Source organism: Haplochromis burtoni, unplaced genomic scaffold, assembly GCF_018398535.1.
Source record: "Haplochromis burtoni strain Fernald_Lab_line unplaced genomic scaffold, NCSU_Asbu1 Contig_314, whole genome shotgun sequence".
Classification (NCBI taxonomy): domain Eukaryota; kingdom Metazoa; phylum Chordata; class Actinopteri; order Cichliformes; family Cichlidae; genus Haplochromis; species Haplochromis burtoni.
Genome location: NW_024582675.1, coordinates 289,218 through 311,128, shown reverse-complemented (window position 1 = coordinate 311,128; position 21,911 = coordinate 289,218). Strand labels below are relative to the sequence as shown.

Below are 21,911 nucleotides of genomic sequence, written 5' to 3'. Positions count from 1 at the left end.
AGCAGTGCAGCTCACTGGCCTACCCCACTAACCTGCAGGATAACCAAACACGGCTATGAGTCATGTCAAAATAAACACTAATGGGCAACGTGTCCTCGAGGCTCTCTGATTGGCTCCTTGTGCAAACCAGAATAGAAGAAAAGCAAATAAGTAACACGCTCTCACCTCACACACAGAAACCTGTGGTAAAGTGCAATTGTACTTTACTGTTATTGGTCCTGCAACACAGCATGAGCGGAGTCGTGCTGTGTTGCAGGAAACAGTAAAGCTGTGCTGCAAAGACACAATGATGAGCAGCTGTCCGCCCATCATTTAAGCCTGTCCCTGTTTTTGTCTCGTAAATATCTCGAGGACTCCAGAACATTCTTGCTTTAGATAGGATTTCTGGGAAAAGGTGTCTGTCTTCTTCTTTTGGAGTCAAACTTTTCTTAGGCGCTGCGCTGAGGAAACACAGAAGTGATTAAATAGCATTTTACAGACTGTTGTTTCCTTCTGCAACAAGTGGGGAGAAACCATGTTTACTAGAATGCCATGTTAATTCAGCCTGTAGCACAGGTGTTGACTACAGAGGGAGTTATTTCCAAGGATTTATCAAATACATGTAGCGCTTTGTCTTCCAGAATTCCTCAGCCACGTCTCAAACTTGTTAGTTCTCACGAGAACTGAACAGTATTAAAGAAAATGTCACTTATTCTTTTTCTTTCTTTTTTTTTTATAGTTTTGGACTAAAACATAGCCGTGCAGCACAGAAAGTGCTTGTTAGAGGCTCAGTGGTTTGTGCTATTTGTTCAGATGAAAAATGTCCACCATCACTGCAGTTATAGTTATATAACAGATAAAGATAACACAGAGGAAACAGGGTGACTACAGATGAGTAATTTGTTTTCCAGACACTGATTATTTAGTGTTTTTTAAGGGAAAGTGTGCTCGAGTCTGTTTTTGTCTCTGCAGCTATCGTCCACTTTTCTACACCCACTCCCTGCTAGAAGGACATAAAAAAGATTGATTTTCCTCAGATTTGTTGAAGACCCAAACATCTTTCCTCTTAAATTTATCCTTTCAAAGAGTTTCCGAGTACGGCTATTTTTATTTTATTTTTTTCATGGAACGCATTCTGTCTGCCAGAAATTTGCTTTCAGATACATTTGAAGATTTCTCCCTCGCTCTCTTCTTAAGCAGCACCGGCATATTTCTTCACCGCAACCAAAACATTTTGCGTGAGCTCACGGCGGTTCCTCCATACTGTCCTGCCGAGCTTTGAAACTATATTTAGCCCGGTTCCTCGGGAGAGGCGATTGGCCGACAATAGGGGGATGACGGCTCTCTGTGAATGGCCAGGCCGTGATGTCGAGGAGTCCCAGGGGGAATATTTGAGCTCCGGCTCTGCTCTGACGTCCACAGGTGGGCCTGATCCCAGACAGGAAATGTAACGGCAGCAGAGAGCTGAGACAAAACATGAGCGCTGAGTTTAAAATTAGTTCATTCCTCGCAGCGCGACTATCGGACCATCACATGATGGAGAAGGTTGAGTGGAATGCACAGGGATCTGTGTTGTCGTTAGGCGCTCCACCTGCCCTCTGTTACTTCTGTCAGTGGGTTTTGATTAGCTTTGGATTGTATTTGATATCAGGGTGTAAGCAATGCACAGCACTCCCCCGGTGCAAGCCTGCGACTTTTGTTTCAGCAGATGGTGATAGATAGCCGTGCCGAGATGGAAAGAGCACGTCGAAGGGCAGGGCAACAGCCTCTGACTAATGTCCCGTGTTTATTTGCAGCAGTTCGGTTCATGCTTGGATAAACACACTTGTATAAGGTCTCTCACACTTCCAACTTCCTCTCGGTTTCACACACTTATCAAAGCCAGCCATGCAAAGCTAAGCCGTCTGTTGAGACCGGGCGACCTAGGCCTGGAGCATTCTTAAAGGTGGAGTCGTGTGAATGGTTGGGATGTTTGGAAGATCCCTGGCATGCTTGGACACTTGTATAACTTTACAACGGACAACGTGAAAATATCATAAGTAGGAAGTCTGTCATGGCCTCTGATCTCAAATTTCTCAAAAGAGCTGCACTTAACTGTGTGTGTGTCCAGAAATAGAGGCTTCATGTAGGGCACTGAAAGGAAGATGAGAGCTTACACAGAGACTGTTGTAGGAAGATCTTCTGTTCCACTTGAACATGCAGGGCCGATGGTTAGGCACAGTAGAGCTTTGAGCTAAATGCTAACATCAATATAGTAAATGCACAGCGGAGCGCCGCAGTAGCTGTGTCATTAATACAGCTTTTTTTTTTCCTCTAATAGTGAGTAATAGCAAATCTTGGACTGGGTGGCTCTGCAGCAGAAGCTGGTGTGAAGTTCTGAAATGTGATATGGAAAATTATCTGTATACTTTACCTCTCAGTTGCTAGCTGGAAGTCCTGTTTTAATTTCTTCTCTATGAAAACCTGAAACCTTAAAAATGTGATGCCTAAGCACAAAACCGGCCTGGTCAGGTTGCCCAGAAGTTGTCAGCTCTTCAGAATTATTTTCTTTCTCTTTTGATTTGTGCGTGTGTGTGATGTATTTGCATTCAAGAAGCATTTTTAAGGCTGATGAAAACCAAATTAAACTTTGCAATATTTCAAAAGTTTCTCTAGAAATGAAAGTGGACAGGAACACAAGTGCCAACACACCCACACGGATGATGAATGGAGACAGACATGTTGCATGCGTCGACAGTTTTGTTTTTTTCAAACACGTGCGCATGCACACACACACACACACACACACACACACACACACAAGCGAACACAAGCACACATCCACCAGCACACAATACTTCTCATCTGGCTTGGACTGGGCCAGACCTTGTGAGCGTGGGGGCGTATTGGCAGACAGAAGGTGTTCGTAGGCAAATGCACTGCGAGAAAGTCAGACGGAGTGAAGCGGGGGGGAAATAAATGGAGAGACGGACACAAAAAGCCGGATGAACTGACAGGACCGAGTGAGCACGTGTCTTAGAAGTGCATGACGCAGCACGAATAGGAGTCGGAGGAGAAATCCCCAAACAAGTGAGCCAGCTGAGGGGGACGTCGCTGAGCGGAGAGACAGAGAAATGGATGGATGGACAGCAGAGAGACATGTGCAGATGTCATCTGGCCATCAGTCACATAGAGAGAGAGTAGAGAGAGCGAGAAGGAGGTAGGTGGGGGGAGTGAGAGCTCCAGAGAGGACTTGGGTGGAAGCTTGAAGCCTAATCCCAAAAACAGCTGTGTGTAGCAGGAGGTGGGGGGTATCTTGGGAGACTCTTATGGCCCATCACATCCTTTGACCACCACCAATGTTAGCAGCTCCTCGTTGAGCCTCGGTCGCTGTAACACGGGCCCCAGCCTTTGCTCTTTGTGAAAGTGGCTCACTAACATGGCCTCATGTTTGAGGCGCTCTCGTGGACCCCTCTGCACCCAAACACCATGCAGAGCTGGACACGAGACGCTCCGGGCTCCTCCTTTCACAGCGCTTTTTCATGGCAGTCATTTAAGCTGCAGCACACTTTTATGAGAGCTGATCACACGTCTGAGTGTAAGAAAATCTAGTCCTTCCTCTAACCACGCCCTTGAAATACGGATAAAGTGTGCTGCACGAAACACCAAGTGTTCTCTTTTTTTTAAAAATATACTCTAGCTCACAAACAGGGTGTCACGAACAAGGCAATCTTACGTTGTTAGACAGTAAGCGAACATTAGTGGACTGACATTTTGCTCTTTATATTGAGGACTCCATTCATCCTGCACAGAAGCGCTGTAGATAGTCTTGTAGCGTCTCAAATGCATTACTGTACCGCAATTTTGACAAATGCTGCAAAGATATATTTTTTTAAGAAGCACTTGTTGCTCTCTCCCCTTTCTCCAGTCTGTTTGCTGGCAGCATACCGAGGATGACCTTCATCAGCGTGGGCGGTTTCATCTTCCTCGGAGCCTATGAGAAGGTCCGCCGCACTTTGCTATAGCAGCACGACCTGTGACTGTCCTGAGTCCTGACCTGATGGAGAGAACCAGAACAGCAGGGAAATCGTCTCTGGAAATGGAGGATCCAGCATCCTGCTGAGTCCTTTGAAATGAGGCGGAGAGGAGACGCTCACGGGGATGACTGCATTACCCAGAGTGCCACATTCATACTTATTGATTAGGCACTCAAAACACCACAGAATTTTTTGAAATGAAGCAACACTGTATCACCTAGGACAACGCAGTCATTGTAGTCGGCAGTGACTGGGACCATTTATGTTTCACGTGTTTGTGAGAGAATGAGTTATGTGATTAAAAACGGTCTTTGTATCTTTCGAGTGAGGTTTGGGGCTTTCTTTGACTCTCTGGAACTCTGCATAGTTTAATGATCATTTTAGCGTTTTCTCCTCTCTATTGGACTAAGCCACCTGCTTTAAAGACCCACCAGAGAGACACAGCACTATCTCACCATTGTTACAATCCTGCTGCAGCAAAGCTGACCTCATCCACATGCAAAAGCCTTTTTTTTTGTCCTTTTTTTCTTGTAGAATCCCAGAACAGTAGAAGCCTTTTATTAACAAAATCACACACTTTGTCATCTCCGGCTCTTCAGATCTTTTATTTATGAATAGATCAGATTTTTGATTCGGCCACTGCTTAAGCGTTTTGCTGTCTCTCTTATAGGTTTGTGTAAGGCTTTTTTTTTTTTTTTAACCTTTTGTTGACCTCCTTCACTAGTATCAGTGTCTCTTTGGAACTCAAATGAAGTTCGACTGAACAGCAACCAAACACTCCAGATCTGTTATCTGCTTATTTTGTAAAGAGAGAAAGAAGGAATGGGCTTCATGGGCTAGAAACCTGCTTATAAACCAGTTGACTTGTTGAGTTTCTGAAAACGGGGTAGTTTGCATAAAAAATGGCTGCTTCTCTGAAATTTTGCACTTGCTTAACATCCCCATGTTTTGATGTCAAGTGCTGCACATTAGCGGTGCTGATAGGCAGTTATAGAAAGCCATGCTAGCTTTTCCTCTTATGGCAGTTGTATGTTGTGGGACGCTCTGAGCAACTGCATTCTCCACGATGTACAAACATTCAAGTCAAACAGAATTAGAGTAAGTGATCGACCTGATTAGAAGTCATGAAACTGGTAAACATGCTGATTTTAACTTTTTTTTTTAAAGATGTGTATCTTGGTGGCTATGTAAATCACTTGTGCTCTGATACACTCACTGAAGGGATCAGCACACCAGATTTCACAAAGAAGCTTCATTTTCTGCTCTTTCATTTAAGCAGATGGTTTTGATTTTGTTTGCTGAGGTTGTGTGATATCAGCGGTCCAGTCCCACAGCTGAACCGATCTGCATGACTGGATCAAGCAGAGGTAAGGCCGTGCACATTTTTACTCCGGCTTTGATCTTGTTTATTGGAGCAGCGGTTTCCAACTCCTGGACCACAGAAGTGTTGCGCGACCTGGCCACGAGGACGAGATATAAGAAAAGTTTGGAAATGAATGAGAGAATCTCTGAGTTTAATTTAAATTGTTGCGTGATGTGATTTCCAGTGTGGCCTTTCTAAATTTTACAAGTATTCATGCACCCCCTCCCTGCTCCTCAGGCTTTTAAAGGAAGAGGACAACTTAATAAAAAATGCTCCAATACATCTTATTGAAGGATTATTTAGCTGGCATATGGAAGAACAGTTAGGTATCAGTGCGTTTTCAGTGAATTAGCTCCTCTCATCTGTCAGCAGCCGGTCTGGAAAGTAAAACTGCACGAGAAGACAAATGTCCTCACAGGTGGGACTGTTTGTCATGCTGCTTGTCACTAGGCTGTAGCACAACAATGGTCGGAGTGTGATTGGTGGAGGCCGCGGCCAGGGGCACGTCAATCATCTGGTGACAAACGTCCATCTGGAATGCACATCCTGACCTTCAGTCAGACTCGACTCAATAGCAAATATTTTTAACAGCCCGCAGAAGGGAAAAAAAAAGCCTGCTGTCTTTGCAGCTCCAAGGAGCCAAGAGACATTCCTGGTTGGAAGATTAGCTTTCTCTCTGTGTGTGTGTGTGTGTGTGTGTGTGTGTGTGTGTGTGTGTGTGTGTCTACTTGACTACTTTGAAGATCAAGGACTCTGGATTTCATGTCTTTGTGCATGCTCCATTTGAATTGATGGCTTCTCCATAACCGCTGTGACAGGAGAGCAGCGTTAAATGCTAACTCAGCTGTTTGTGATATTGTCGAAACATCCTTCCTATGTGTGTGGGTTTTTTTTTATGAGCAAGAAAACAGGCCCAACACTTGTAATAATAGCAAAATGGGATTTTTATTAGACACTTCAATGCCATGTTAGACACTTCACTGTTTTAACTTTGACATTGGGACAACGGTTTCAGACAGTCTGCATCAATAAATTACTCAGGATATGAACTGCACCCTCGCTCCTTCGAGTCCCTTTTACCTACTACACGGGGGTTGCTTTCCCAAAGGCCAAAAAACAAAGAAGAGGAGGAAAAAAAAAACATACTCTCTGATTGGTCTTGCTGGTAAAAATCACCTCAGTAAGTGCTATCAGGTGTAACCAGAGGAGCATGTCCTCCAGCTTACCTTGATAAGGCCACTGGTGTATTCATGTTGAATGGTACCAAAGTATTCAGGGACTGTGACAGTTCACCCCCCAAAGTTTGGTTACAGCACTTTTCACAAGCCTCCCTAACTGTTCACAGGAGTGAGCTGCACCTTTATCCACCTCAGGCATGAATCGTTATTACTGAACTGCAGTGATTCAGGTGGAGTACTGGCCATCTTTTGCTCCCAAATGCACCACCCCGTACCCCAGCTTCCCCCCCCCCGGATGTCGACCCATATTACAGCAGTAACTGAATGACACAACATCACAATGCATCTTTTGCTAATTCCATAGCATTCAGATTTTATTATTAAAAAGAAGAGAAAAAAAACAGTTGGGCAGCCGGCCAATTAAACGTCCAAAAATTGCAGCTTCGGTTATGAATGTGGGCCGTAACTCATGACAGGTGTCACGCAGTTGCACTGAGACATTATTACTGGCTTTTGCAGCTTCCAAGCAACAGCTGTTAGCTGTTAGCAGCCACATGTGGTTGCAGAATTGTACCAAAGTCACTTTCTGGGACAAATAAAAAAAAAAAAAAAAATCGAACTTAAAGAGGACCTATTATGCTTATTGCAGACCTCACTCTCTCTCGAGATCGATCGATCTAATTTTGTAAAGAATTATTGGCATTGACTTGAGCAGCTTTGCACGATTCACAGTTCAAAACAATTATTTAGGTTTGTACACTGAGCCTAAGTGCAGCCCCCTCAAATCATCCTCTGGCAAACAGAGTGTCTGAACAGCAGGTGGGTGAAAACCGAGCGGTCTGAAGCCTGAGCTTTGGGCTCACAGGGATTACTTCTACATGCACTGACCTCGTTATGTGAAAACTTTGGCTATGTTTAATATGAGCAACCAACACTGTAACAGTTTCCACGTACATCTGCATATGAAAAGGAAATACCAAAAAGCATAATAAGTCCTCTTTAAAACACGTGAAGCATTCATCCCAACCCGATGAGAGCGGCTTTGCAGTAAACGTGTAGTGTTGTGAAACAGGTGGAAGAGCCTTATGGGTACAGTATGTACTGTTGACTTTAGTGCGTCGAGATATGCGGAACGTCTCCTCAGAGAGGAGGCTCCTGCATTCCTGCCGGTGGATCGTGTACACACAGTCTGCATGTTTGTGAAGTGAAGAAAAAAGTGCTTTAACTGATATCCCACCACTCGCACCAACATCTAACGTACCTAAATAATCAGCATCCGAGCTCTTCCTTCATACAAAAACGGTGGTGCGAGCTGTTTCCGTAAGGCCATAGCTGGCAAAAAAAAAAAAAAGTGTAAAACATTCAAGTGCGATCAAGTGTTTTGTTTGCGATAAAAAGTGTACCAGGATCTCTCACAGAAACAGTCTCTGGATATATGCTATTACAACTTGAGTTTTCTTTGATCATGCAATAAGGCACTGCAGCTGAATGTTGGTAAAAGCTGAAAAAAGGCTGTTTTTTTTCTTGTTGTAAGAAAAATAAAAATACCATCACTCCTTTCTTTGCCATGCACATATATTTAAACACTCTTTTTTGTAAAAGTTATATAATATATAAGAAAACTCTTATGTACAGTCAAAAAAAAAAGTCCAAAAGGCATATTTCTCTTTTTAGTCCCCCTGCACATACATATTGTACAAGATTCCCTACATTTACATGCTTCAAATGCAAGTCACATTTTTTTCTTTTTTTTTTTCTCTTTTTTGCAGCTAAAATTTTTATTTTTATTTTTTTTTAGCGGCCACCTCCCAAAGGAAGGTTTTTAACTATGTACAGCTGATACGCTCAGATGGGACGCCCCCCACACAAGCTCCGCCTTCAAACTCCGGATGCCCCTCCCCCCTCCTCTCCTCCGTCAGTTCAGATGCAGGAGGCTCGGGACCGTTTGCCTCGATATGAGGTAGCAGGTTATTTCCCAGTGCAAGAAAAAAAATTATTGTATATATCGGTCCACATTTTTGGGGCTGCTAGTCACTGGCTCTCCTTAGAGAGGCGCTCTCATTCTGAGAGGCTCTGAGGGCGTGTCCATTGGACAGCAGAGTCTGCCTGAGCTCAGGCTCGCAGTCCGTGTCGATGTGTCCGTGGCTCGTCACGCTGGCCAGCTTCACCGGCTTGTGGAAGGAGTCTTCCTGCGATGTCTTGGTCTGTCCCGCTTTGCTCACTGCTGAAACAGAGAAGGAACAGGCGGGGTCAGTGACGTGGCACGCACAAAGACAAATATGTGCTCGGCTTTGGAAGAAAGCGAGTCAGTGGAATGTGTGTGTAGAGCTGTGTGGAGGTGAGAATTGGTATTCAAAGGCCAATACCACTGCTATATAACTAAAGGAGCTGAAGCCCAGAACAGGCCTGGGCGTGCATCATCAGGAGGGAGATACATATCCTGAGGGGCTCTGGGCATGTAACTATGATACAGTGTCAGATGCTGGTAGGAGACAATCCATCAAAGATCACATTCAAAGGCACTTGCAGAAAGAAGACTCCAGAATGGCTGATAGCTTCTCATGGCATCACCTGATAAAACTGTTATTCCAGCAGGGCAGTGTGGAGCTTTAAGAAGAGTAGTGGATTTATGGGATAACGCTGGATAAGTACAGTTAAACTCACTACACTAATCACCGTACCTTTTCTATCGTGTTGGTTCAGTGTTGTATTATGGTTTTTTGGAAACACTGATCCTTCAGAGTTCTTTCGGATCCTGCTGGGGGTCCCATTGCAGAGTGGGGTTGTGTGTGACCCAGTGTCGTGCTGCTCCCCGGGGTAACAGTAAGAGTAGGGTGGTGGAATAAGCTGCTGTTGGTACTCCATGCCTGCAGCAGGACCAAACCCGTGTGCCAGGTAGTCGGGATCTTTGGAGTAGCTGTTGCCATTCTCCATACAATCTGTGCACAGCACTGTGCTGTCGAAACCTGCGGGCAGCCACGGGGAAACAAATAAATGATTTGGAGGCAGAAAGTCAACAAATGCATGTCAACATTGTGCTGAGGGCGTCTCCTGTGATTATTTTTGACACTGAGCAGGTCTTTACAGCTTTACAGCAGCGCTCGTCTCATCATTACGTAACCCACCAGGGGACGTGGGAGAAACTGCCGGGGAGAGCGCAAACATTTGGAAGCAGAGAGCGAACTTTAGCGGTACCTGTGGTGTCTACAACGTGTCCGTTGGGCTGAGGGCCACCGCCGGTCTCCACACGGATGCACATGTCCTGCCGCTCGGACAGAGTCCCCTGGGAGGAGAGGTAGCTGGATACATCTGGGTGAACGATCGTCTCATCTGGGAGAGAGAAAAGAGGCAGACATCAGAGCCAGAACTGTGGGCTGCATGAAGTTTTAGTGGTTTCTTCATTTTTAGATTAAATGTGTTTTTAACTTACAAATTTAAAAAAGCAAAAAGAAGTCATTCTGAGCTCACCTGTGTTGGTCACGCTGCACTCTTCGCTCTTCTTCCTCGTCTGATAGATGATACACACCCACACCAGCGATGTCACCACAATACTCGTAACCACAGCGATGACGATGATCCCTATAGTAACGGTGCTCGGACCTGTCGGTGTGGCGCAAGCGTTCCTGCGCTCAGTCACCACCAGCTGGCTGTGGGCGCGCTCTGTGCCCAGAGTGTTGGACATGAGGCAGGTGTAGCGCCCGGCGTCCTTCAGCAAGGCGGAGCCGATGACAAGCAGCTGGTTTCCCGGCGTGAAGTGGTGTCTGTCGGAGGGGCGCAGCGGTTGGTCGTTGTGCAGCCAGGTGATGCGCGGGGGCGGGCTGCCGAGAGCTTTGCACTGCAGCGCCACCGTCTCCCCGACAGTAATGCTGCGGTCCTCAAGGTCCTGAGCCAGGTGGGGCGTTTCTGTGGAAAAGTGGGGTGATGAGTTTCCTCATAAAAAGAGGCCAAGGATTTCTAGAACTACGGTTTTGGTGGTTCTACGGTTTTCTTTAGCACCTTTCTGTTCACTGTATTGATGACAGACTACCGGATTGTGGTGATTCAACATTGGTGGTGGTCAAAGGATGTTAAGGGTGGCTTCTCCTCTCAGAGTGAGCACTTCCCTTCACAGTGGGATGTACACAGATTAAGACATCTCACTTAACCCATTTCAGTTGTGTTCTCGTCTATCAATATTTTCGTCCTCCTCCTCCCAGTTTCTCTTTCTGCCCTCCCTCTTATCTTCTCTAAATCCCTCTTAACTACCTCCTCCCCCTACATACGCGCACTCACACTCCACCGCTGCAGTTCTTCTTTGGCTCCCATTTTTCTTCCCCCACCACTTTCTTTCAGTTAGGGGCCCCTTGACTACACACTACCCCTCCTTCTCCGTCACTTAAACTCAAACATTAGAAATTCAGAGTGGTTCTACGGTATCTTGTTTCAGTATTTTGTAGTGCTTTGTAGATTAAAACTTGACAACATGCAAATGTTATGCTAAAGCAGTGTTTTAAATGTTTGCGGGTATGTTACAGATTAATTTAAAAGGTCAATTAAAAATGTATAAGTAAAAATATATCCCATCTGTATATAACAGTGGGTTGTTTTGCTCAGTTCAAAGACAAAGGACAATGATGATCTATGTGCTGAGATGGTTATAAGAGAGAAGCTCTGTTCTGTTTAACAGTGTAAAACAGCCAATAAACTGGGAGCACTGAGGCCTGCAGTGAAGCAGCCATGACTGTCCCTCACAGAGAGTGTGTGTGTGTGTGTGTGTGTGTGTGTGTGTGTGTGTGTGTGTGTGTGTGTGTGTGTGTGTGTGTGTGTGTGTGTGTGTGTGTGTAAATGCCTAACAAACTCCCCTCTGTGATCCCCCTCGATCCCCTCCTTTGACCCCTAACTGTGACCTCTGACCCCTGACCTGCAGCAAGGCCACAGCTGGCGAGAAAGCAAAATATAAAGATTCTCATTCTGCTTCGGACTGACCAAACCCAGCTCTTACCCAGTACGGTGAGGGTGGCATTAGCAGAGACGGTGCCAGCTGTGTTTTTGGCAGTGCAGCTGTACACGCCCATGTCCACCGGCTTGACGTCCGTGATGAAGAAGACGTCGTCGTCGGGCATGACGTGCATCCGGCGGTCGCGGGCGGCGGGGAAATCCGTGCCGCCGTCCTTCTGCCAGGCGATCTGAGGTGCCGGGTGACCCTCTGCAGCACACTCCAGCCTGGCAGTGTGGCCGGTTCGGATGGTGCTGTCCCTGGGAGTCTTGATGAAGGATGGAAGAACTACGGATGGAAAAATTCCTTCAGTATTAGCAGATCAAAACAATATGACCTTTATATATTGTAGGAAGGTTGACAATCCACTTCATAGTTTGAGTAATTTCCTCATTTACAAACATATAGGCAGTCTACCCGAGCAGGATGTAGAACTGCAACAGCAGTTGTAAAGGATTACAGAGCTGCTCATTCATTTTCCCAGCTGCTGCTGACATTCAAATCAAGAAACATTCAGTTAGAAAAGCAGGAAACCTTTATTTATACATGAGTAAGCCAAAGCAACAACCAGGTAAATAACTGCCAAAATGCTAAATTCAGTTTGACAGGATCTGCTGTGAGCGAGCACTTGGCTACAGCAAGGGTTAAGAAGAAGCCTGAGGTCTGATGGAGGCTTTTTCACACTGCTTTCCTGCAGTTGGACAGTATTTATTCAGAGTTTGGTTCCCTGCCAGAGCGCAGAATAGATCAAGCCTGTCAGCGATGACATGCAGCTAAATCAATTTGTTCCAAATATCAGCCTAGAGGAGAGGACGCTCAAGAGAGTGAGAGAGAGGAAGGGGACTTTATTGTAGCGAAAGACAAACTCACGGTGGGCCCTGTAATTTTGAAATTCAGTTGAATAATATAAACAGCTGAAACAATTCGTCTGTTTTAATAAATGAATAAAAGTGACCCAAAGAAGCTGTGAACAACACAACATACCGTTGACGATGAGTCTGGCCTTGCTCGAGTAGGTGGAGCCAAAGTGGTTGGTGATGATGCACTGGTAACGACCCTCGTGGGCAAAAGTGGCGCGGCGCAGGTGGAGAATCGTAGTGTACTCCATCACGCCTCCTCCTCCCGGCAGATCTGGTGTCGCGGCCTGGTGGTGAGCACGCACGTGGGCGTAGTTCTCCATCTCAGCGTTACGAAGGAGCTCCTGGTCCTTGCGCCAGGCAAAGGTCATGGGGGAGGAGCTGCTGCTGGCAGCTGTACAGGTGAGACGAACGTCACTGCCGAGGACTGTCATTGTGGTTTCCGGCTGTACGGTGATCTGAGGCTTGGGGAGGTCGTCTAAAAAAAGGCAGCGGGTGAAATAAAGTGTGTTTAAAAAGCGTGAGGATATTATCACAAGCGTTGCTCAGCAGGTGTCTGAATGTAAAAAGGGAAAATAAAAACTGACATCATGTTGCTGGAGAGTTTATCGCAGAACTAAACAAAAACACTACCCAAATACATGCAAATGTGTCAATAACAGGACAGCGGAGCCCATGTATGTGGCCCATCTGTGCCTTGAACGCCTCCTACTCATCACAAAGCAATGACACAGCCATGTAACCAGAGAACACACACACACTCACCACACACAAAGCTGCTGGGCGGAACCTCAAAGACGCTCTTTCCCTTCAGACTTTCCGGGTGGGCGCAGGTGGCATTGATACCGACCTGCAAACCACGTGCCACCAACCAGTCGGGCAACCAGTGGAGCTGGCAGTCACACAGCAAGCTGTTGCTTTGAATGAGACTGGAGGAGAGGGAACAGACAAGCATATGTCACGTGCACTGTACCCTTTTCTGTATTTGTGAGTGAGTTGCTGCAGGCAGGTTCTGTAAGCACACTCAGAACCAGAAAGATCCGTGTTAAACTCACAGGCTTTTGAGGTTCCTCATCTTAGTGAAGGCGTCGGGCTGAATGGAGCGAATAGCGTTCTCCCCCACGTTCCTGTTGAAATATTAAATACTGTTTCATCAAGTGTGAACAGATTAGTGTTACCCACACCGATATCATTCTCTTTCACCACGACGCTAGCAGCCTCCCCCTGCCAACTACTTTTACAAAACCCACACCCCCTTACACTCCACCCCCTCTTTCCCCTCTTCCGCTCTCTCTCCTGGGATACTCACAGGTGTTCCAGGGTATCCAAGCCAGAGAAGGCCTTCTTGGCCACGGATTTGATCTTGTTTCCAAACAGAGTCCTGCCGTTTCCAAACACGAGGGGTGTCAATATATGAAGAAGGGGGGAGAGGAAGAGGGAGGAGGGAACATTTTGGGGGAAGGGGATGAGAAGAGAGAACAAAACAGAGAGAGAAGCACAATTAGCCGGTTTGAATCTGATAAGATTGACGGCGGGGGGGGGGTGAGGTATTGGAAACCTGAACTGTGTGGAGATTAGCCAAGAGGAAGGGTAAAGGGGATGGAACAGGGATGTGGAGGTGGGCGGGGGCACCTGGGCTCTGTGCTGCTCTTCAAAGACCACTTTTATCTTTATTAGAATCTAAAAGCCCCCCCCCCCCCGCGAACAGGACATACGTGTAATCATTTCAGTGTCTGTCAAGCCCAAAGTCTAGCTGCTCTGATTTGGGGTCTTAATCCCCTTCCTTCATCCCGCCACTGCCACCACCTCATACCCGTTGTAGCCTTTGGATCGCAGGAAGAGGAGACACGGCTGGCTGGCTCACAAAGAAGAGCCCAGTGTTCAAACTCGTCCACATGTACACAAACAAATGGCAGTCTTGTCACACAGATAACGGTATAATTTTTTGTTTTTAAAGGAATTCAATGAAGCTGTCACATGCACTTGTAACTGAATCAAATCCAAAAATCATCTTTTGAACAGTAAGATCCACTTCCATCTCATGTGGCGGCATTCCCACGCAGCTTTTTAAAAACAGTTTTAAAATGGGAACTCTGTGTGTGTAATGGACACTTTGATGTAAGATTCTCTCTCTTGGTTTTCCCATGGCTCGCTTTGCCAGCGTTGGGATGCATCAGGCAGCTTCCGACAACGCCTTGACAAAAGGGGCAGGGTCAGAGGGCGGGGCTCATGAGGCGTTTGATGTTTGATGACTGAATGCGGCCCTCAATTTCACCCTCTCTCAGCTCTTAACAACAGAGACTGGGAATGAGGGGATGAGAGGGAGTGCGGCTATGGAGGAGAAATAGTCCTTCGCCTATTGGGGAGCGAACCCCTGCCAGCTCAAAGAAAAGCCCTTTCTCTCCCCTCTTTCTCTCATTCTTTCTTTCAGCGGTGCTCACACTGGGAACCATCTTGGCTGGACATCATCTTTTCATCCTGTGGGTTGATGATTGCTGTTCATTGCCAGAAACTTCACGCCTCTGTAATTTCTAAGCTTACTAACTTTTGATATTGAACTTTATACAAGGCGTTTGAAAGCACCGATGAGTAATTAAAAACATGACTCATTTTTCCAGCCATTATCAGCAAAGAGAACCCAGTTTGCCCATAAAGCTTACAATCAAATCACAAGATGAACGCTAGAATGAACTGAAGAGAAAGTGGCCTCTATAGGATGAGGAGGAAAAAAACTAATAAACTAAATAAAGAGGGGACCTTTAAATTGTTGCTCAGTGTGAGCATGTTTTTTTCAAAGTAAAGTGTGGGCTCGTGATAGTGTCTCAAAGTTCTAAACAAACTTAAACTGGAGTGGCTTTGGGATGCAAGAAAAGGAGGCGGCTCCCTTCGCTTTCTCTATTTTTGTTTTCTGAAGAGAGCAGAGAGACAGTGGCAGGCCAGGGCTGAGGGATGAAAAGGAGGGGAGACACTCACAGCTTGATGAGGCTGTCCAATCCAGAGAAGGCCCCGTTGGTGTCCTCTATTGTGCCTGAGATGTCGTTATGGTCCAGCTCCCTGTGGAGAATGAGAGAAAAGAGGAGGATAAGAACGGCGGAAGGCGGTTGAGGAGAGGAACAGGGATTGGTCCTGGCAGCGCTGAAGCGCTTCACAGCCCTGGCAGAAGCTGCTCTTGGAAGTCACGGGTTACCCCCTTCGCCCCCGCTGCACCTGGCTTAAAGAGCCCCTCTCCCGCTCTGCTCTGCCAACCAAGCACATTCTTTCCTTAGAGGGGTGGAGAAGGAGTGTGCGTGTGAAAACGTGTGCATGTGCGCTGGTGTGTTGAGGCAAACCCCAGTGCAGGGAAACATGTATAATTCATGATGGCATAGAGGGACTGGCAAGAACACAATGCCAGAAGCCAGACAGTTCGGACTGCAAGTCCGATGCTGGCAGGTACGGCGCAGCCAAGAGTGCCGACGGGGTTAGCAGCCAAGCTTAGTCATGGCCAGACAAAGACAGAAGAGATTGAGTGAACGAAAGTTGGGGGTTTCCGAACACTTGCTGAATGCTTCTGCTTGAGAGCTACCTCTTTCAGTGAAGTCATAGCTGCAGAGGGGCCACCGCTCCGCCCTGCTGCATGGTGATCAAAAAGAACAAGCGGCAGAGTCTGAGAACTTCTCCAAGCCATTAAAAAGAAAAAAAAAAGACTTTCCTCAAACTTGAGAAAGGGCTTTCGGGGTTAATGGTCAGCCCCACCCCTCCACCCCCACCACAATAGCCACCTCCACTCCTCCTCCCATTTGCTTTCCAAGCATCTCTTATCCCCTTTTGGTTCTTTTCACTTTGCGCTGACGACTGTGTCTGTTTGACTGGACTGGAGCTGCCAATTTCCTACTCTTTCTGGCTGGGTGGATGTTAAAGGCTATTGCCTTGTTAAAGCAAGGGCAGCGGCGGGGGCTGCAGAGTAGAGGAGCAAGCGAGAGAGAGAGAGTGAGGGAGAGATGGGGGCACGGAGAGCCAACGACCCCCGTGGCCGAATTAGAGGGCAGGCTGGCTTGTTTGGAGCTTTCACACCCCGTTTCAGGCTCCAGCCCCATGCCAGCGCAACCAGCCACTCCGGCCCAATTAAAGCTCCCCCGGCTCCTTTTCAGGGCCCAGCCTATGCACGTCCTCCCCACTGCTGATTAGATTAGGCCTGCCTCAAAGACACCGAGCAGAAGGAGTACAAGAGAGGAGGAAAAAATTCCAAAATTAAGACAGAGATTATATGTATTGTGGGATATCGTTAGGAGATGACAGAACACACTTAGAATAACAGAGGGGAAGAAATGGGCATTAAGAGGGGTTTGAAAGTGTGCAGCCAAATGAAACAAAGCGGTTAATTAAAGACAAGAAAGAAAAACATGAGAAGGGCTGAGATATGGCAGTGAAAGCTCCCTGTTCCACCCTCTGTAGCTAGTTATCTGGCATCCAGCGTGCCAGCAGAGGGAGAAGCCTTATGTGCCTTGGCTTCTGACCCTGCTGTCAGAGAGCCTTTCTAGCAGGCTCTGGTATTACTCTCCTCTCTGGCTCTCTTGTGAACAGCTCAGCCAAGAAGACCTTGGTTAGGGACCAAGACCCCCAAGTCTTTCTGCTGGATTTATCCACCGGCTTTCTCCCTGTGGTTCTCCCCTTTTCTTTCTTTGGGCTTTTTGTGCACATGGTGGATCAGGGAAAGGAAAAAAAAATCCTCTGTCTTCATTCATGGCTTCAAAAAAGCCAGGAAGGATCTCAAGGGAGCCGAGTGACACAGAACCCTTTTAGATCCAAGATTGCTGGTTGTTTGGAGACAAAACAAACGCCCCAGACAAAACTGAAGAAACAAAGTGAAAAAAGGCACTAAAAAAGTAAGAAGTTGCTACAGAAACCATGACAATAGACACCTTGTAAAAGACATGAATACAAATGACAGTAAACCCTCACTGAAAGCCAACAGCTCCCTCTTTCCTATGTCAAACGAAGGGACTTCATGAGATTAACTATCAAATGTCACCCAGGCAAAAAACAAAATTAAGCATCTCAATTTTCACTGCTCCCAAGTGGCACGTCTTAGCCTTATGGTCAGCAGGGGCATAATGTGTGAGTTAGGGGTCTGTTTGGGGCTTGGTAATGGTGGTTGGGGGTGGGCTGGTGTACTTACAGGATGCGTAAAGCCTTGAGGCCTCTGAAGGCTCCCTCGTTGATGTGGCTGATAGAGTTGTGGCCCAGCCGGAGGGTGTGGAGATCCCCGAGCACTGCCAGACTCCCTTCATCCAGACGAGTTAAGTTGTTGTAAGACAAATTCCTGGAGAGAGAAAGAAATAGAGACAGAAGAAGAGGAGCGACAGAGAGAAAGTGAGGGAAAAAAACAGAACAGACAGAGAGAAATATTCTGTGTGGGGTCTGGAAGGTTGGCAGACCACTGAGACCACGACATCATTATACTTCAGTTTCAAAGCCCATTCGATGACCATTTGCCAGTTTATGATGCGTTTTTCCATTGTACGGTTTTCCACACCACATGATGTTAACGGAGAATGGATTTAGCAGAAGTCAGAGCTTAAATGAGCTTCGCATCGTCTGACAGGAAAGAAAAGAAATTCTGGGTTGGGACTCAGCATGTCTACAACCTCCGTTTATAAGACTACTTAAGCGTGTGGTAAACCCCAGGGGAATAAACTGCTACTCGTGTCCTGGAACCCTCAAAATGTTACTCATATTCACATCCAGCCTCTAAATCTTTTCTTTTTTATTAAAAGGCCTGAGGAACATACTAATGGGGTGTCGACACTGCGTGGGTTTCCAAGGGATTTCCCCTGTTTTAGGAATTCAGAGATGGTTTACTTGCAATCTTAAAAAGAAAAGGAAAAAAAAAAGAAAAGAAATGAAACTACAGCTTGAAGAGACTTCTAAGAATGTTTCTTCTTTTCGTGGTTTTTATGGCAAATCCTGATTACCACTGATAATAAATCTTACAACGGTATCTTTCAAACAGTGCTCAAAGGCAGTATTGTGCATTTTATTGCCCTCTCTGTCTGTCTCAGGTTTGCTTGACTAGTCATGTGTGCAGAGATTCTCCCTGATGACCAGTTCAGCCCGGCGAATCGGGAATGCAATAACAAGGCTTCTCATAAAGACGAGTCACTCACTTCTATCAGCCGTGAGGGTCATCAAAACGCAGATAATAAAATTATATAACTGGTGGAAAGGTGCGGTGCTGGGAGAAACGTGTGCCGGGAGCGTACAGGAAGCGGCGCTGAGATACGCAGAGCAAACTAGCGCGATCACCATCTACCACTTTATCCATTCTGACTGTCACACATAAACAAACATAGGCGCCACAGATAGCCCCGGCTACCTCGTAGTTAGCAACGCCTCAGCTGAGCGAAGCACTTTAAAGCGGCATTACGACAGTCGTGTCAACAGTGCAGGAAAGACTCTCAGATAATAACTCGGCAGACAAAGGCAGTGAAGGTGATCCTTCAGTGTAATTACAACAACATCCAGCGGAGGATTTACACGCCGGTTTGCCGCAGGTTTACACACGGAGCACAAAAACTCATGTCGAAGCGCTCGAGTGCTGTTGAGCCCAGCTCTAATTATGGGATAAACAGGCTTAATCCTGAGAATAGTGTAAGCGTACTGAGTGTTAAAACAAAATGTCGTTTAACCCTGAAAGGGAGATGGTGATGATGATATGGGTGGCAGGTCAAAAGAGTTGGGTTCTCGAGGCTTTAAGAATCCACATTTAGTGTTAGTGGAAACTTTAAGAGCTAGCATTTAAACCTTTATTTTAAAAAATGCAAATTGCACTGATATATACGCTTTTTGTCGTTACCAAGCTGAGTTTTTCGGATATTTAACCACTCTCCGGTGAAACGTTTTAGCGGTACATCTGGCAAGAGAGTGTGCGTTCGGGCTAATTTGAATGCTGGTACTTACAGCTCCCTTAGCTTCTGGCAGAACTTCCACCCATCAGGATTGATGCGTGCTATGGAGTTGTTACTGAGGAACAGCTGCTGCAGGGAAGTCAGTCCGTAAAGCGAGCCACTGTTCACCTCTGTCAGGCTGTTGTAGTCCAGGTGCCTGCATGACACAGAGATACTGCAGTGAGAATCTGTTGATCTCACAACATTTCACCACATTACTGTGACATAAATTACAATGCAATTTGTGAGCATTACTCTGTTATTTTGCGTGTAATTTAAGTGATTATGTAAAAGTTCTGGGTGGAGGGGGAAAAAGTGTAATTGTGAGAAAGTTCCAGTAAGGGTACAAAAAGATCTTTTTTAGTCAGTGAGTATTCCTGTAACGGCAGTAAATGAGTGCAAATAGGATTAGCCAATCAGATAGTGCTCGCTCCAAACTAACTGCAGCACCCAAATTCTTTAAATTAAGATTTTTTTTTTTTTCAACTATCCGGATTTGTCCTCTGCTGTGCAGGAGAACTTGTGAAAGTAAAACAAAACCAGTCGGATAATAGTTTTAAATAAATGATTCTCTTTGGTATTATTAAAGGTCATGTTTAGTACGTACAGGACTTTCATCTTAGCCAGGTCAAAGAAGGCTCCGTCAGTCAGTTTGCTGATGCTGTTCCTTTGTAGTTTGAGCACCTCCAGGCTGGATAAACCCTGGAAGGTTAGACCCTCCACTTGGCGTATACGGTTCCTGTTCAGCTCACTGAAAGGTGGTAGGACAAAACAGATGACTGTAAACAGAAGACCATTTTAAAGAGAAGCAGCAGAAAAAACATCTTCCCCTTGTTTTGCCCTTATTCAGCAAAGGCATTTATCAAGCATTGGTGGTGATATGGGGCCAGGGTTGTACACTACATGTGTTATTACCCCTTGAATTAAGACAGAGTGAGATGATTAAAAACTTTACTCATTTTCTCTTTGTATAAAAAGCCTGAGGTGCCTGTGGATGTAACAATGAATCTGTACAGCCGCTGTGTGCGTGTGTGTGTGTGTGTGTGTGCGTGTGTGCGTGTGTGTAGGCTGTAAAAGCCTTCAGCTTTTTCAAAGATAAACATTCACAAAGCTTCTTTTGTGTCTCATGTGCATCACCTCTAGCATGTGGTGATACAGTGTCACTGGGGCCCCATGTCCAACAAAAGGCACCTGGGGAAACTACTGGAGCCACAATAGAGAGAGACTCCCATTACGCGAGTCCCTTTGCTCTCCAGAATGGAGGCGTTGAGCTACAAATGGGTCTACCTCACCGTTATGCTAGAGGGAAGTTTGACGAAGATAAAGGAGCATGGTGTGGGGACTAAACTAACCACTTTGGGGGATATGGAAGAAGGCAATAAATCACCAATAATATGGCTCTGGTGTTTACCTAGTCAGGTCTTATCCATCCCTAGTGGTACAGCTCACACTAACAGCACTCTAAATGTTAAACACACACACAGCTCAATCAGCAGACACTAGAAGCTCCTTCTCAGGGAAAAGGCTCATCTCTGTGTCATTTCCAAACACTACAATTGGGAAAGGCGCTCGGTTTTCAGCCTAAATATGATATGACAACAGCGTAATGTTTTTGCAGGGTGAACTGTTTTGACAGATCAAAGCTCAAGCTTGTCAGCACACTAGCCTACATTGTTAAAACTGATCAAATCCAGTGGCACTCACAGCTGGGTGAGCCTCGGGAGCTGGAAGGCTTTCACGGGGATCTGGCTGATGCGGTTTCGGCTCAGTCTTAGAACCTGTAGGGTTTCGCCCAAATGGTCCAGAGCTCCAAGCTCCAACACATTGATCTTGTTGTTACTGAGGTACCTGAACAAAGGGAAGCCACAGTGAGGTTTGTTAGAAATCTTATATTTGGAAAACATGTTATTTTGCATGTGCATGTCCATTAACATCACTTAATATTAGTTATAGAACTAAAGTTTCCTCATATAATAAATAACATATTTATCTTTACTAATTTATTTAATTTTGTTTTAATTAAATAGCTGGTGCATGACGTGCCACAGGAATCCTCCGAGATGCTACTTACAGATCTCGGATATGGAGGCCTGCAGGGAAGCACTGTCCTCGCAGCTCAGTAATGTCATTATTGCTCAGGTCCAGGGTTTCCACAGAAAGCAGCTCCCCAGTCCGCCTGCCATCAATACTGCGAATCTTATTATGATGTCTGAAAAATAAAGAACACAAACAGAAGACATAAGGTGTGGTCCTCACTGTTACCTAAACTTTGTGTACTCTTCCCATCAGGGAAGCCACTCCAATCCCACTGGCTTCTGTAAGCCCATTCAGGAAGAGAGAGTGAGAAAATGAGAACACACAGAACAAAGTGGTCTTCATCCACCACAAAATGTAGTACTTTAAGTGCTTCCAAACAGAGGCAGGTCTTCTTTAAACAACTCCCAAGGACAAAAAAACAGCCACAAAATCTGTCTGATGGATGGGGCCTCAGTGATGAACCAGAGCCACTTGAAGGAAAATCTTGGTATGTTGTGAAATGGGGAGAGGAGTTACTTTAAAGGTCCTAATGAACCCAGGGAGTTTTTACACAAGGAAACCTCGATCTCCGCCGAGCTTT

General features: G+C 46.0%; 2 protein-coding genes across 4 annotated transcripts in view; one reads left to right on the top strand and one right to left on the bottom strand.

Moving 5' to 3' along the window:
- slc25a26 (solute carrier family 25 member 26) overlaps nt 1-7,912 on the top strand; it is a 57,812-nt gene extending 49,900 nt beyond the window's left edge. For both annotated transcript variants that reach the window (XM_042228272.1, XM_005941339.3), the window contains one exon: nt 3,887-7,912. In XM_042228272.1, coding sequence (XP_042084206.1) covers nt 3,887-3,983 — 97 coding nt within the window. In that variant the 3' untranslated portion in view covers nt 3,984-7,912. The remainder of the gene's footprint in view (nt 1-3,886) is intronic.
- The window catches only part of lrig1 (leucine-rich repeats and immunoglobulin-like domains 1), a 33,406-nt gene continuing 19,368 nt past the window's right edge, over nt 7,874-21,911 (bottom strand). The window contains exons 4-18 of one of the 2 annotated variants that reach the window (XM_005941340.3): nt 21,366-21,503; nt 20,999-21,142; nt 19,902-20,045; nt 19,308-19,451; nt 17,527-17,670; nt 15,342-15,422; nt 13,678-13,749; nt 13,424-13,495; nt 13,134-13,297; nt 12,496-12,846; nt 11,518-11,799; nt 10,005-10,439; nt 9,732-9,866; nt 9,218-9,502; nt 7,874-8,760 (exon numbers count right to left, since the gene is read on the bottom strand). In XM_005941340.3, coding sequence (XP_005941402.1) covers nt 8,564-8,760; nt 9,218-9,502; nt 9,732-9,866; nt 10,005-10,439; nt 11,518-11,799; nt 12,496-12,846; nt 13,134-13,297; nt 13,424-13,495; nt 13,678-13,749; nt 15,342-15,422; nt 17,527-17,670; nt 19,308-19,451; nt 19,902-20,045; nt 20,999-21,142; nt 21,366-21,503 — 2,788 coding nt within the window. In that variant the 3' untranslated portion in view covers nt 7,874-8,563. The remainder of the gene's footprint in view (nt 8,761-9,217; nt 9,503-9,731; nt 9,867-10,004; nt 10,440-11,517; nt 11,800-12,495; nt 12,847-13,133; nt 13,298-13,423; nt 13,496-13,677; nt 13,750-15,341; nt 15,423-17,526; nt 17,671-19,307; nt 19,452-19,901; nt 20,046-20,998; nt 21,143-21,365; nt 21,504-21,911) is intronic. The other variant, XM_005941341.3, reaches the window with a different exon arrangement.